We start from the raw sequence: 16,484 nt of genomic DNA on the forward strand, positions 1-16,484 counted from the left end.
ATATTGGAATGATTTTAGAACGATTCTGCAGCAAGCACAATTTTCAGGAATTACACTGCAACAAGTCTAATTTAATTCTCCTAATCTTTGACCTACGCAGTCTTAATGACATTTATAGGTTGCACACACCCAAACGCATGATATTGGCTCTGTCGCAAATGCTGCAGGAATCACAGACAGCTGCAGGAAGAGATATTTCATATTCTCGAATCAAACGGCAACTGTTGCCGAGTCAAAAAGGAGAGCTGCCCTGGAGGAGACGGTGGGTGTATAAATAGTCTGAGGCGAGACTAGAGAGATGCACCTTACTTTTTTTCCCTTCTCACAAGCTGCTCTTACAGCAATGAGCTCTCTACATGCTCCTACAGCGTGTCTGTGCATGTTTGGCTCTTTAAATGAGAGCAGTCAAAAGAACATCACTAAGGCACAAACAGAGAGCATTTTGAAGCACTGAGCATGGTTTGGTCATTTATAAAGAAAATTGGAAATATTTCATCTTTCATCTTCTGTCTTTCAACCTGCACCCAAGATAAATTGCATGTCTTCAATTATACATTTTGCTGATGCACGCAAGAATAAATAGAGGATATTGTTTTAAAAAAAGCCTTCTCTACACCTCTCTGTTTATCTGTTTTCTGTCACACCGGTGTGCAGCACGGTTTGGCTCTCTGCCTTCAGTGCCGAGCACTCTGCTTATTACAGATTAGTAGGTCAAGATTCTCTATTACCATTGGGCCAGATTTATTGGGACTGTACCACTGTGGGGTGGTTAAAAGCTCACTATATTAGCCAGTTACAACCATTGCCAAAGGCAGCTTCCAGGAATCAATACGGTGTCAGACACAGCTCTGCAATGCTGTGGTCCCATGGAGGAATAGCACTTCTAATATATAACTTTGGCTATAAATTAATCTTACTTCTCAAATGCAAATCTGTTCCCGCTTTGTAGTAGAGACAGGCTGACAAAATACAACAAACTTTATTTCACCTGGACTGTGCTGTGAGCTGTTTAGAATATTATGCAAACTTGTGGCATGTTGCTACAAAATGCAAATGCAATATATTTGGGCTCTTTGAAAGAGCTGCAACTTGGAACACTGTTTAGTATGCATTCATTTACAGAGCTTTAGGGAGCAAGCTTTTGCTGCAATGAATGTTGAATACAAAGTGTTATTATCCTAACGGCTTTTGGCATTGCAGATTGTGCTACCCTTAGAAGATGAATGGAATAGCTATAACTTAAGGAGCTCTTAAGGAAAAATGCAATTGTCTAGATGGCTGGAGAGGAACAGGTTGCAGTGAGTATAGCTTTCAGATATTGAAAAGATGCAACTTATATAGCTATGCCATTTGCTATTACTCCAAGTCATCCTGGCTGGTTGAAGTTTAACAGATTTAACAGATTAGAGCTTGGTAAAAGGTCAGATATCTCCTTCAGTGGAGTGCCTTATTGTGGTGCTGTAAGGCTTGATGAGTCTTATCATCAAAGAGCTGGTATGTTTTTCTCTGGGGTTAATTGCTGAGAACAAAGGCGCATGTGAGGCCTGTCTCCAGGCCTGCTGGTCCTTGCTGGTTGTCTGTAATTAAAGAGGACTTTGTATGGCGTTCAGCCAGGCCTGGCTGGCTCAGAACCAGCTGCGGCGGGCACAGAGATGCATTTGCAATTGCAGCAGAAAGGAACAACTAATAATACTACTCACGGTCATCGTGCTAGGATGGTAACAACTCAACATAAAATTAGAGTTAAGTATAGACAAGAACATTGGAAATATAATGCAGCTGTAAACTTCAGTATACATAATTATCTCTTACTTAGAGAACCATTGATGTCAGATGTTCAAGTGCTTTTTTCTGTTTATTTTTTATATCGTGTTTGTATTTGTTGTATTTTTACTGGATTTATTAAGTACATAATAAATATTAATAACTAGTCATCACAACCAACTGAAAAAATCATGAAAAAATTACGGAAGTTCTGAAAAAGGTTCTTTCAAACATACAAAAGAAACTCTTTTGTCAGTCAAACAGTACTCAAGTACTGAATTAACTATGAATGTGATGCTGTAGGACAACTACATTTTTAGTAACTTTTTTTAAATTGTAAGATTGAGTTTGTATCAGTGTACTAGTAGTTTTGACATTCATATTCCATAGTAAATGGCAGGAATGGCAAAACAAGTGCAACCAGCCATAAAAACACTGTTGAAGTGGGAAGCTATGATGTTGGGTAATGTTGCATGATCTTCCACTGCTGTGTAGAATGAAAAAAGGTCATAGTAAAACATAGTGCAGAATTTATTGTTCTCATTCTTATGTTGGATGGATTTTGTTTGCTATGTGCTCTAACGTTGGTCAGAATGTGGTCAAAATTGAGGTGTTCATGCTTTTTTTCCCTATTAAACATTATTTCCTTGTCAATTAGAGACAGATGGCTTCTGTTTCTTACCTCTCCTTTTTGCAGTATTTCCATAGTGTCAGATGTGAAACTAACAAATATGCAGTATAAGCCCATTTTTCCTAGAGAAGTGTAAATCACCCACAAATGAATAATATATGTATCACAAATGAATCATGTCTTCGTTATTCAAGGACGCTGACATTGACATTTCTTTCCAAATGCTTGAGCAGACATAATTGATCTTAGAGAGTGATATCTCTCCTTGACTGCTCTTTGTAGAATAAATGTAATCACCATGACATGTAGTTAGATTGATCTGAAAAGCATACTTCTGCTGTTGCCCTTTTCTCTTTTCTCTACTGCAATAAAAAGCAGACAAAGTAAAGTTGAGGAAGCATTTAGATAATGTAGAGGAAGAATTTTATAAATGACTAAAGATACTCTGCAGGTTTGGATTCTGAATGTTAGCTAAATATTCTTAAAATGTAAAACTGTCATATTCTGACACTATTGGAATCACCATAATCTGTTAATACAGGTTGCATAGCTATTTATTCTGCAAAAAAAAAAAAATTATTAAATTCTGTGTGCTGTTTAGATTTATGTGAATTCCAAAATATCCTAATTATTCATGATTTTTTCAAGACAGATTAATGTAGTTCAGGCAACACACAGGCTAATTAATTTTGAAAATATGCAGTTTTGCGCATCCTTGTTTAGCACCTTGATTAAGCACTTTTTGGATATTTTCCTGTTTGTAGCGCCCACAATTCAGTCTTTTTGTTTTTGTGGTTTTATATGTGTGCTGTGATCACTCTACATTGCCTGTATACACAGTACTGACAAGCAGCAGTGATGAGGACATTCTTTCACAAAGTCGTACATGCTGGAAAAGATGATTGGTTCCTGTTAATTTATCTTCTGACTGGTCTCCCTGCTCTGATGGGCCTGTGTGTTGAATTAGGCTTCTCCTGATTTGCATATGTATAAGCCAGTCAAGTTTCCAATTACAGGTGATGATTGCACCTTTTATTAAAACCATAGCCAGTGTTGAAATGAGCATGTTCTCATTTCTTTTTGCAACCATGAGCATTTCTGTTCATGTTATGCCTGTGTTTGTGAGTTAATTTATCTCACTCTAATAGGGAAATTTGCATATCTAGTTTATGGTAAGCTAGTAGTTATCTATTATATAATGTTTCTTCTCAATAAATAAGCTGCTTTAGGCAATTGCCTCACCAATGTGACTCCATTACTACTAATTATTCACTAATTTGCCCAAATTTACAAGAACTACAAAGCTTTTCCAATCATTTGCTGTCTATTAAGTTTCTTTTGGAACAATCTTTTCCCGTCGTAAGATTTCAGTAGAATTTGTTGCTAAGAGTACAGTTCAATAGCATAAAAATACTTCCACGCAATATTGAGCCAACTAGTACATTATAATAATCATTTTGAATTTTATAATGAATTTTATAATTAATTCTCCTTAATTTTTTAATCAATTTTGCCTTCTGTCTGAAGAATAGTTGCAATGTTTTCAGCCTGCCTAAGCATGCCTAAGATGCTGTCTAGGTAGGCAGCTCACTAGGTTTTGGCACAGAGCTAAAGGCTCAGGACAAATTGTGCTGTTGGGGACATAAATCTTATCTGGTTTCCATGGTGACACTTTGTAATGACCCAGTCAAACCCTTGTTCTTTAGTCTGGTATTTTATTGTAATTCAGGCCTTCTGAAGAGGAAGGCTGTCTTGATCTACCTCATTGAATTATCCTCTTTGTCTGTGATTACATGTGTCTACCATCATCTAGTTATGCCTCATTTCTTCTTTCTAGTACATAATGTTAAAAAGATCCAGAATACATCTTTCAGCTTTCTGTTGCAATCATTAATAAAATGTCATTAGAGCGAGAGAGATGAAATACAAATTATCTACAAATAAGGAGATTTAGCAGCATTTTTAATAGAATAGCTATGTTGTAAAGGAGTTATGGCTTCAGTCTGGAGTTAGTCTTGGGATTTGTCTTTCAATTTCTTTCCTTTGGAATGCATTTGCATACCCCATGCTTTTTAAATGATTTGATTTACAATGCAATTTCTAAGAAAGTGTAGTTTCTATAATCACAGCTTTGTGAATAAGCCTTTGAGTATGACAAAAGAGATGGAGGGGGTGTTACATCATAAAGAAGAGTGTTCAATCAGACCATGTGCCTATGAATTATGGCTTGTTTGCGTCACTGGATGTGGGAATAAACCCTAATCTCCTGTTAAGACACTCTCTCTCTCTCTCTCTCTCTCTCTCTCTCTCTCTCTCTCTCTCTATGTGTATTTGAATCATAGCATGTCCTCAGTTTTTTTTATCATTCTTTTTCACACACAAACACACACAAACAACACACACACGTGTCAAAACCTGTAAGCACTGTCCCCTGTAGGAGCAGAGAGAGATGTTTTAATGCTGCTTTAACTTGCCAGAATAATGAAAAGAAAAGGGCCTTTGTAAAATTGCTGAAGACAGTGCATTTATTGTCAAATGTTTTTTCTAAATGTGCTGTCCTCTGCAATCTTTAAATAAATGATGTGCCCTAATGTTGTTAGTAATTTATTCAAACATATTTGTAGGGGGGTGGGATGTTGCAACAATAAGGACTATCAGAATATTTGGCGACACTAAATCAATAGGATGCCTGTATTTCTGAGATATTTTATTAATATTATTTATATAAATAATGATTTGCAATATATTTATCAAATCTCATTGTATGTCTTTTTTGCAGGCTGAGCGGTTGTGTTTGATTTGTCAAACACAGAGAGCTCTAGCTGGGCAGCTGGGAGACATGGGAAAAATACCCATATCCAGCCCAGTATCCATAAAAGACAAGCCTACAGTCACACCCAAAACACAGCTGTCCGAGACTTCTGCACAGACACCTATTCCAAAATCTGAGCCAAAACAGTCACCTGCAAAGCAGGCAGAGGAGGAGAAAACCATCCCTACAATTGTTGCAAAGGCAGTGGCGACTGTTCCAGTGTTCCCTGCACCTCTCCCTGTTGTTCCTACCACAGATATGCTGCAGACAGAGATGACAGCTGTGGTGGCACCAGTACCAGCTGCAGAGACTCACAAAGCTGTTATTACTGCTGCTGAAGTCACTTTAAAAGAAACAGTCAAAGACAAATTCCCAGATGAGACACAAGTAGAGAGAGAACCGATGTCTATGCTTCCAGCAGTGTCAACTGAGGCAGATGAAGTAAAGGTATATTATTACATATACATTATTGAGCAATGCAATAAGTTTTTTATTCTATTATTCAAACATATGTTTAATATTATTTTATTGTATTATAGTAAAAATAATTGTTAGGCATGAATAGGAGGCAGGCATGTTTTAAGAAAACAGCTACAATAGTAATTTCATGTATTTGCCATTTTTTCTTTCTTCATTTTCCGCAGGTTAAAGAGGATACATACACTCAACCTGCAATAGAAGGACAACAGAAAGATGTTGTGGTACAGATAGATAGCAGTCTTCCAGAAATTTCTAAAGTAGACACCTTAAAAGCAGATATTAAAGAGCAACATAGAAAGGACATCTTGCCGGTATCAGTAGAATCATACAGCTCGGCTGAGGAGGAGCTTAAGGAGATACAGAGAGTCAGTGAAATGACCATAATAGATACTACTACAAAACTGTTGCCTGTCAGAGCATCAGACAGTGTAAAACAATACCAAGAGGACAGCAGTGAGAGTGAACCCTCCCCTCAGATACAGAGAAGAAGAGTGAGGCCTGCTTCCTCCAGCAGTGAGGACTACAAACTAGACAGTTCAAATTCTGTAGATGACGAAGAGTTCATACGAAGACAACTTATGCACATGGGTGAAGAGGAGAACTTACCTTCTGATGAGGAAAAACACAGAGAAGAACAACAAACACAGCAAGAAACCAGAGAAGTCGAAAAATCTGATGATTCCATGAAGCCTAAACGTGCCCTAAAGAAACTTACTGTAGAGCCTGAGGAAATTTCTGATATCAGTCTGTCTTCTCATGACCAAAATGATCAAGTTGCCCAAGCCATCCCTGTCTCAGAAGCATTAGAAGAAATCAGAGTGGAAATATATGTGTCAAATGACAATGAAAAGATCATAGCTACTGACACCACAGCCATTACACAAAAAACTCCTGTTAGACAGACCACAGAGGAACATGAGAGTCTGATTGAAGACTCATCCAAGGGTGATGGGTCGTCCAGTGTTCAGGTGTCTAGCATCACGCCAGGAACAGCTTCGTCTAATTCTGTATCCTCTATTGATGAAGACAGTGATAGTAGCCGAAGTCATAAAAAGGCAAGAGCGGAGGGTAAACAGCAAAGAAAGGCAAAATACAGACCTCATGGCCAGGTCTTTCCCACTATAGAGGACTCGTCTGAGGAGGATGAGTTACGTGAGGAGGGTAAACAGATGGATCAGGAAGATGAAAGAGATGATCAGCAGAAGTTAAGAAAGGTCACAAAAAAATTAAAGGCAGAAAGAGATGATCTGGGCATGCAAAGGAGACGTCATCATTTGGTTAAAACTGATAAATTAAGGAAGGCAGCAGGGCTGGAGGAACAGAAGTCCTCCTCCTTCTCTGACTTTTCACCTAGTTTTGAATCTGAACCAGAGAATGCAGAATACAGAACATTATCATCTGAAACACATGATGCTGCAGAGAAGCCATTAAAGAGTGCTGAAGAGGTATATGAGGAAATTATGCAGAAAGCACAGGAATACAAAACATCAGAGAAATTCACACCACCCGATATTGAACCATTATATGGAGGAATGTTAATAGAGGACTATGCTTATGAAACTTTAGTTGAACAACAAGAACAGGCTGCAACAGCTCTTGGTAAAGTCACCCATGAGCAAGATTTGAGAAAGTTGTCTGAACATGAGTCGGTGAGGATACTTATGACACCAGATGAGGCTTATGAGGAGATGATGCATAAAAGGAGCAAGATCATGCAAAAAGACGAGGCGGCTCAGCAAACACATGCAACAAAGATCGACACATCCTTGCCACTTGATGTCAGTGACACTTGTTATGTGACTATTTCTGGAAATGATGCACTTACTACAGATAAAAATGCAAAGCCACTGTTGCAAACAGAGGATGCCTATGAAGAGCAATTGAAGACACAAAAAGATGTTTTAACACCGGGAACAAGTCCGACACAGTCAACTCCTGTGTCTCCTGCCTCCCCTCTAACTGTGTCTGAGTCATCATATGATTCCCCTGAGGTGATTCTCATCCCTTCAAGTGGGGAAGAAGACAACCTAGCTGAACCTATAGAATGCATTTTGGAGCCTTATATTACAGAGTCCACATTTACTCAGGATGTATTTGGGAATAAAGCTTTATATCCAATTCCTGACTTAAAGATCACTCAGTGCTCCTCTGGTGAAGAGGAAGTTGAAGAGGAGTACAGTGTCACACAAGAAAAAATGTCATCTGAGCCAACTGATATCCCTCAAAGTGAAGAGGAACCACAAGCCCCAGAAGAATCATTTGAGACTGTTCCCATTTCTGTAATCTGTGAAGTTCCCTCATCAAAACATGTTGTGGAGACAACAGCAATATCACCACTGTCGCCACCAACATCTTCAGCAGTCTCATCCCCAGATTCAAATATAGAACTAACAACAGCACCATCATCCTCTCCAGTTTCTGACCAGGCATCTGAATTAACTACTCCAGCTAGCCCCAGTGTTGCTGAAGTTTCTGCCCCAGTTGTAATTCACATGCCAGACTTGGTGTCTGAGCAAGCCACAACACACCCATCAGCAAGTGCTCCTGTTGCATCTTCCACACAGATTATTGGATCCCCTTCACCGGTCACTCCAGCCTCACCACATGTCTCAGAAAATGCTAGCACTCCGACTCCTTCTGAAATTCTTGTTTCAAAGCCAACACCAGGTCCAAAACCAACTCCTGCACCAAAACCTAAACAGGAAACAGTCCCTACTCCAGATAGTCTTTCATCCTTTACACTGGATTCAGCTTGTCAAGATTTAGCTCAGAAACCTTTGGCCGGTGCAATACATGAATCACTTTCAGCTGCTAAATCAGCCTCTACAGACAAACAAGCTGTTGTACAAATAATTGCTCCAAAAGTAAACTATGTAAAAACTCATACTACTACTGTTGCTACACCCATTGTTCAGTCTCAAAAAGGACCTTTAACACAAACATCTGTTGTTGTTCAAATGCCCGATCTTGTGTCCCCTGCATTAGACCATCCAGTTCTAGAACAAACTCCAGTTTCAGCACCTAACCTGCCATCCACTGCACTCAGGAATCAGATTCCTACAACTAACACCATTGTTGCCCAAATACCAGACCTGGTTACATCTCCATCTCAATCAATCTCTGTGACTTTTCCAATACCTTCTCTAACCTATGCCCCACTTCCAGCTACAGTTTCAGCAGTGGATCAAGCACCTATTTCTGTTCCAACAATGGTATCAGACTCAATACCAGCAAAGGTTCTCTCTGCAGACCAGACCAGCTCAGCTGTTGAACAAGTGGCCACACCACCATCTGCTCAATCCAGTATTCCTGCTTCAGCAAAAGAGACTCAGCCACCAACCAGTGTTTCTATTCAAATTCCTATTCAGAAGTCAGAAGAAACCAGATCGCACATGGCAGCCCAGTTAGGCCAGGCAGCCACTATTTCACCTCCAGCAGGTCATAGAGAGTATATTGCTACAAAGACAGTCTCTGTTGTGTCTCCCACTGTTACTACAACTGTTGCTTTTGGAACTTCACCCTCCCAACCAGTTCAATCAAGGCTGACCAATATTCAGACAAGAATGGTGGAAATGCAGAAGGAAAATACAGCAGATGATGGAATTTCTCCACAACAGTCAGTTTCACAAATAATTTCTCCTGTTGTGCAGACAGAGAGAGGCCACCCTGTTATTGTTAGTGTTTCTCCTTTTACATATCCAGCCACAATGTCAAGTTTCATCACTGATTCAACAGTTCCACCTTGTGTGACATCTGCAAAACCCCATGTTTCTCAAGAAAGAATAGATAAACCAGTGATTTCATTTCCACCACCGCCTCAAGCTTCACCACCAGAATTGCCATATAGCGCAGTACCCAAGGCTGATTTTAACCAGCAAAAGACTATTCCAACTCCCTCATCAGTTACAGCAACTCTACCTGAACCCCCACCAAATGTGGCCAGCGTAAATATAAAACCAGCTGTGACCCCAACACACAAATCACCACCCCCTGTTCCCCCCAAACCTGTATGTATTCCACCAGGACTGGTATTTAGTCACAGATCAAGAGAGAGCATTAAGCCACCAGTTAGCCCCGAGCCAGTAGTTGTTCAAGCAGTTCGTGCTGCAACTTTGCCAAGAACAAGGGAACCTCCAAATGCATTGTCACTAAGTTTGGCTGCCCCTGTAGAGACTAAGCACAGTGCTTCATCACCAAAATCACCTTTGTCACCCAGATTTGCTAGAACTCTTGAAACATATGTGGTGATAACATTGCCCTCAGAACCAGGATCTCCTGTCGAGAGCATTACAACTCAAGCACCGATGAGAAGATCATCACTGACAACTCCCAGACAGCAGGTTCCATCTGATGCTCCAAGAGTGTTTGCTCCAGCTTCAGTGGATCCACCGGTGTCATTCATTTCAGCACAAATTGTAGCAGCCCCACCAAAGCCTACCTCAGCTTTAAATACAGCAGTGCCCCTTGAGGCGATGGCACCTGACCTTGCTTCAGTCACAACAGAGACTCATCATATCACACTAGCTGCAGTTTCAAGACAAAGTATTACGGAACCTTGTGTAATGGTCCCAGAGCTGCCAGTTGCTTCTGTACAAACATTTGTTTCACCACCTCTTGTAATGGCATCATCAGGAGTAGCACGATCTATGACTGTTGTTCCTCATATCACAATGGAGAATACAATTAATTCCCCATCTGCAATTATAACACCACATGATACAGCACCAGTTGTAATGGCACCTACTGTTTTGATTTCAGCAGCACCTGTTGCAGCAGCACCACCACCACCACCGCCCATTGCTATGGAACCAACAGCATATCCAGCAATGATGTACCCCACACCTTCCTTGATTTCTTCTCTTCCCACAGCTCCAGTCTCAGTGGTGCATACATCAAAACCATCAGAGGAGGTACCGGTAGCCTTAGCTCCACTGTCAGGAGTTTATGCTGATTCTGTTCCTCACAATACAGTGAGTGATGTGCAACAAGAACTTGAAATGCAACAAATGCAAACAACATATTCTGCTCCAATAACAATAACCCAGATTCCAATCCCAGCTCAAAATGAAGACATTCCTGGTTTGGATATGGAAGAAGTACTAATAGTCTCAGCTTCTGAAGAGGCCTTAACTGAACTGGGTCCATCACCAGTACCAATAACACAGCTTCAAGAGCACCAAGCAGTTTATGAGCAAAAAAAAGAAATTCCAGCAGTGACCTCTGCAACAACTGTGCCACCAGTACCAGTCACATTTGCACAATTTACAAAATCTATTGAGAGTCAAGAATTTTGTGGACAAGATAAAGTTATATCAAGCATGAGCCAAGTTTACTCTGCAATCTCAACAACTGAGCAGCATCCTGATGCATTGCCTAATCTTGTAACCCAAGTTGTCAAGACTGAAGTACAAAGAACAACAACTGTGTCAGTTGTCCAGGAGAGGATTCCTGTCGAACCCATACCTGAACCTGTGGGGGCTACAGTCACAATCCAGCCAGAAGTCCATCCAAAGCCTAAACAGAATGGAAGAATACACTACCCTAGTAACGTTATAGATCTTACCACATTTAAAGTCAATGTTACAATGACTGACCAAGGAATGGATCTGACTGCCCCAGATTCAAGTAGGTCTTCCGTGTCAAGTGAATCAAGTGGGCGACAGGCCAATGCTGTACAGCCTGAAATTGTGAATCTTAGTGCTGAAATAATCCCCACTACAACACTCTCTTTTGTAACTGACAGCATAACAATTGTCACTTGCACAGCTACAATTGCCTACAACAACAACACAGTTGACAAGCCTCTGGACCTGGGAAATGCTACTTCAGTGCCTCTTCCACTTACCACATATAATCCATTTGAGCCACTTGCACAGATAGTGTACAGACCTGTGAATTTGCAACCTAAGCCTACAACCAGTGCAGAGATTCCTGTTAACCTTTCATACAGAGCTGTTGCAACCACAGCTGCTACTCTTATGCCTGTAACTATAGCCCCGGTGAGCTTCACAAATGGCACTGCTGGTATACCAATACATATAGAGCCATTGGCAGTTGGACCTGTAGACCTCACCAGGTCTAAGCCAATGAAAACCATGGTTGCTTTGTCCTCATCCTCTGGAGTGGTCACAACTGTTTTGGAAGATGATGGTACACCAGTTGATCTAACATCTGGAAGACGGACTGCTTGCTGCGATGTAATTTACAGGATTCCTTTCACAGGGAGCTGCAGAACACAACCTCCTGTGACCACACAACCAGACAATCAAATTGCCTATCAAATTGATATTGCCACAACACCTGTCATTGAAGATCTTAGTACCATGAAGGCTTTGATATCCGACAGTGATTTCAAAGAGGCTGGACTCTTTGGTTATGAAAGAAAGAATGGATTCTCATATCAGAATGGGGCATCTGAGGGGGCTATTGATTTGACATCAGCTAAAATGTCAACAGGTCAGTATGACTGTGCACATGTATCCTTAATTTATTTGTTTTTGTATTTGTATGTTAATATTGAGAAATGTATTATTTATTGGTTATGTCTCTTATTTTTGTGATGTTCGCACTGAATGTCTTTTTCTGTTCTTTTTTTTTTTAAACACAGATGCATGCATTTGCCTCCGTGTTGTCCCTCAGTGTTTTGGCTTTGCATCCTGCTAATCTGATGACACTGACAAGATCTTTGCATGCTCTTTGGCTTCCATTTCATGTTCATTTGTTGCATGAAACTGAGCAAATGTTCATTTAGATGCTGATGATGCTGCTATTTTTGTTTTCCTAACATAACAGAAGAAGCCTTAGACTACTCAAAGAAAGGTACTTTGGCATTTACTGGGATCACCACTACTCCATATTCTCAAGGAAAGTCGTTTGGCATTGATAGTTTACTGAGATCGACAAATGGCATCGTTTACTCATCTGTTGCTGCACCCGTTCCCTCCACATATGCAATTACCTCCCAACCAGGTTCAATATTCAGCACAACATACAATAGTCTCACCAATTCTATGGAGCCATTTTCAGCACTTCAAAATCAGCCTGCTCCATATGGCTTTGTACACACCACAGCCACAGACCAATCAATATTCCCACAGCCTGATATATCAAAGGATATCCTACCTTCTGCATTAGCCAGTCTCCTTCCTTCCCTGACAGCCTTCCCTGAGCTCTACTCGGATGCTACTCTTGAGGTAATAGCAGCCTCACTGGACATGCTGGTATCCCCGAATTTCCCTGATTTAGATGACAGCAAGAGCCAACAGTACAAGGCTGAACATGAGTTCTTACAATTAGAGAAATTGAAACAGCTGTGTCTAGCGGAAGAACTTGAATGGGAGAGGCAAGAGATACAGCGTTACCGTGAGCAAGAGCAGATCATTGTTCAGAAGGAGCTGGAGGAGCTTCAAAACATGAAGCAGCAACTTCTAATGCAGCAAGAAGAGGAATGCAAAGCCCATCTGATTCTTCAGCAAGAAACCTTTGTACAGCAGCAACTTCAGTTTGAGCAAATCCATCGATTACAGCAGCAACTCCAGCAACAACTAGAAGAGCAAAAGATATACCCATATGGGTTCGGGCCAAGTGAGGGTATGTCCCCACCCTTGAGCTCAGACATCATACTTGACTCAAAATATTCTGTGGGAGATAATGGACAGTACTGGCCAGTGAAGGATGACAATTCAGTGTCGTCTGCAGTGTCCACCCATGACTCCACATCAGGTCAAAACTGGCTAACAACAACTTCTGGAGCTTTTACACAGTATAGTTCAAGCATTCCTGTATCAGTGAGTGCACAGACAAAGGATCAAATGCAGTTGTCCACAAACCTACCAGGTACAGCCAAGCAAGAGCAAAGTGTGGGGTTAAGTGGAAAGAAATTGGTTGAGAGTGGTGTTCAAACAGATGATGAAGATGGGGTTGAAAAGATTCCTTCTGGTAGAAGGAGAAGAAGTAGGAGAAGTGTAGATAGCTGTGTGCAAACTGATGATGAGGATCAGGATGAATGGGATGTCCCCGTTCGGAGCAGACGCAGGTCTCGTTCCAGTAGATATGCTGATGGAGAGAAGGGAAAAAGCTCCAAGGTATCAAGTATTGCGATTCAGACTGTAGCCGAGATTTCAGTTCAGACAGAGCATTCAGGGACAATTAGGAGATCTCCTGTTCGGGCTCAGGTGGACACAAAAGTAGATTTACACAGAGAGGGCCAAACAGAAAGTGATTCAGAAATTACGTCAGACAGCGATAAAAGATGTCCAGCTCCTTCTGAGATAAGTGTTAGCACACACCTGACAGCTAATGATGTTGGAACATTGTTACTTACCAAATCTCCAAAGGTATTATGCTCCCCGGCTTCACCAGTGTCCCCTGGGAAAAGCTCACAGAAGATGCTTACTGCTGATTCATCAAGGCATCTCAGTAGTACAAGATCACTAAGGGCCTCACAACGATCTCTGTCTGACCCCAAGTCACTCAGTCCGACAACTGAGGACAGAATGATGTACCAGTACTCAGACGCCTACTCAGTAAGTACTGCACTTTAAAATGGATTCACTCTTTTCTTGTTATCTAAAGAACATATTTGTTCTATTTTGTCCTCTCCTAATGATTGCATTGCATGTCAAGTGTCCATGCTGAATATATCGCTTGCTTGTTTTTCTTTTTATTTCTGTTTTATTTTTTTTGTAATCAACAGAGCAAAGGTTCCCAGAGTGGCACACCAGTTGGCACTCAGAAGAAAGTAAAACGCACACTACCTCATCCACCACCGGAAGAAGATACCCTCATTGGCCTCTCTGGGTACACCACTGCTTCTGCCAGAAGACGAATGTGCCGAAACACCACTATGGCGCGGGCCAAAATCCTCCAAGACATAGACAAAGAGCTGGATTTAGTTGAACGTGAGTCCTCAAAACTCCGTAAGATACAGGCAGAACTTGATGAAGAGGAGAAAGAGATAGATGCTAAATTGAGATATCTGGAGATGGGTATAAATCGAAGAAAAGAGGCTTTACTGAAAGAGAGAGAGAAGAGGGAGAGAGCCTACTTACAAGGAGTGGCAGAAGAGCGAGACTACATGTCAGATAGTGAGGTCAGCAACATCAGAGAGGCACGAGGTAATGGTCATGGACTAGAACGGCCACGGACTGCCCCACAGTCAGAGTTTAACCAGTTCATTCCACCACAGACTGAGTCCGAGTCCCAGTATGCACAGCTTACAAGTCCATACTCCCATTATCAGTATGCATCCCAAACAAGTCAGTATCCTCAGCAGACATTGTACCAGCAGCAGTCTCTTTACCATCAGCAGGTGTCCCCCTACCAATCCATCTACTCATCAGTGCCCTCACTCAATCAGCAGTCCCAGCAGACTGGCTATGACCATTCCTCACTCCTCCTGATGCATCAGAAACCCCGTCAGACTACTTTGTCTGACTTAGAACCAAAGATTACGACAAACTATGAGGTTGTACGCAACCAGCCCCTCCTAATTGTCCCTACATCCACAGAGAGTGCCTACGGAGTTTCCCATCTTGGTGGTAAATACAGTAGCCTTGATCTGAGGATGGGCCTGGAAGAGAGGGCCAGCATGGCCAGCAGTCCCATGTCCAGCATATCAGCTGAATCCTTCTATGCAGACCTTGACCACCACAATGCCAGGAACTATGTCTTGATTGATGACATCGGCGAACTCACAAAGAGCTCTACAGGCCTTGGTTCAAGCTTCAGTATCGCCGATAAGGATATCAGCAAAGCTGACCGACTTCTCCGGACTGCTGATGTTCGTCGGACAGCAGATGTGGCAGACTTTCTTGGACCTCTTCAGCCTGCTTCTCGATTGCATTCATATGGTAAAGCAGACGAAGATTCCATGGAAGAGCCATATGAATTGAAGATGTTGAAACAGCAAATTAAGCAGGAGTTCCGATGTGGTACGGATAGTCTCGAAATGCTTACAGGCCTGCCTCACTACCTCCACTCCGACGCTAGTTTTAGGCATTTCCCCAAAGCTGATAAATATAGCATCGGGAGACTAACTTTAGAGAAGCAAGCTGCCAAGCAACTTCCGGCCTCAGTTCTTTACCAGAAACAGCTAAAGAATAAAAAAGCACTAATTGACCCCAAAATTACAAAGTTTTCGCCCATCCAAGAGAGCAGGGACCTTGAGCTAGATTACAGCACCTTTTTGTCCTCTGCCAGCTCATCAGTTGGTGGACTGTCTTCCAGGGCAAGGCTCCTGCAGGATGAGATCACATTTGGTCTTAGGAAGAACCTAGTGGAGCAACAGAAATATTTGGGTTCAGCTCTTGGAGCTAACCTGGCTCAGTCACTCAACTTTGGCCAATCCCTCAACCTAGGGCCTACCATAAGGTCTTCCCTTCACGATGATGGCACCTACCCCAGTGGCACTCGGTCAAGACCTTCCTCTAGGCCTTCCTCTGTATATGGACTGGACCTGTCTATCAAAAGAGACTTGTCAAACTCCTCACTACGCCTGAAAACAGAGGGTGAGGGCATGGATTCCCAGTTTGTATCTAGGGCTAAACCAACAAGTCTGCCAATTAGTCAGAGCAGGGGTCGAATTCCCATTGTTGCACAAAACTCTGAAGAGGAGAGTCCACTGAGCCCTGTAGGTCAACCCATGGGCATGGCCAGGGCATCTGCAGGCCCACTCCCACCCATCTCAGCAGACTCACGGGACCAGTTTGGCTCCAGTCACTCTCTTCCAGAAGTCCAACAGCACATGAGAGAGGAGTCCAGGACAAGTGGCTATAAACGGGACATTGCCTTTATAAA

At 41.8% G+C, this 16,484-nt stretch overlaps 1 protein-coding gene across 1 annotated transcript in view; it reads left to right on the plus strand.

Annotated features, from left to right (window-relative positions):
- The window catches only part of LOC107672584 (protein piccolo-like), a 95,046-nt gene that overhangs the window by 44,960 nt on the left and 33,602 nt on the right, over positions 1 to 16,484 (plus strand). The window contains exons 20-23 of the mRNA XM_016465835.1: positions 5,175 to 5,654; positions 5,852 to 12,143; positions 12,480 to 14,212; positions 14,383 to 16,321. Coding sequence (XP_016321321.1) covers positions 5,175 to 5,654; positions 5,852 to 12,143; positions 12,480 to 14,212; positions 14,383 to 16,321 — 10,444 coding nt within the window. The remainder of the gene's footprint in view (positions 1 to 5,174; positions 5,655 to 5,851; positions 12,144 to 12,479; positions 14,213 to 14,382; positions 16,322 to 16,484) is intronic.

Source organism: Sinocyclocheilus anshuiensis, unplaced genomic scaffold (assembly GCF_001515605.1).
Source record: "Sinocyclocheilus anshuiensis isolate Anshui unplaced genomic scaffold, SAMN03320099.WGS_v1.1 scaffold28, whole genome shotgun sequence".
NCBI classification, from domain to species: Eukaryota; Metazoa; Chordata; class Actinopteri; order Cypriniformes; family Cyprinidae; genus Sinocyclocheilus; species Sinocyclocheilus anshuiensis.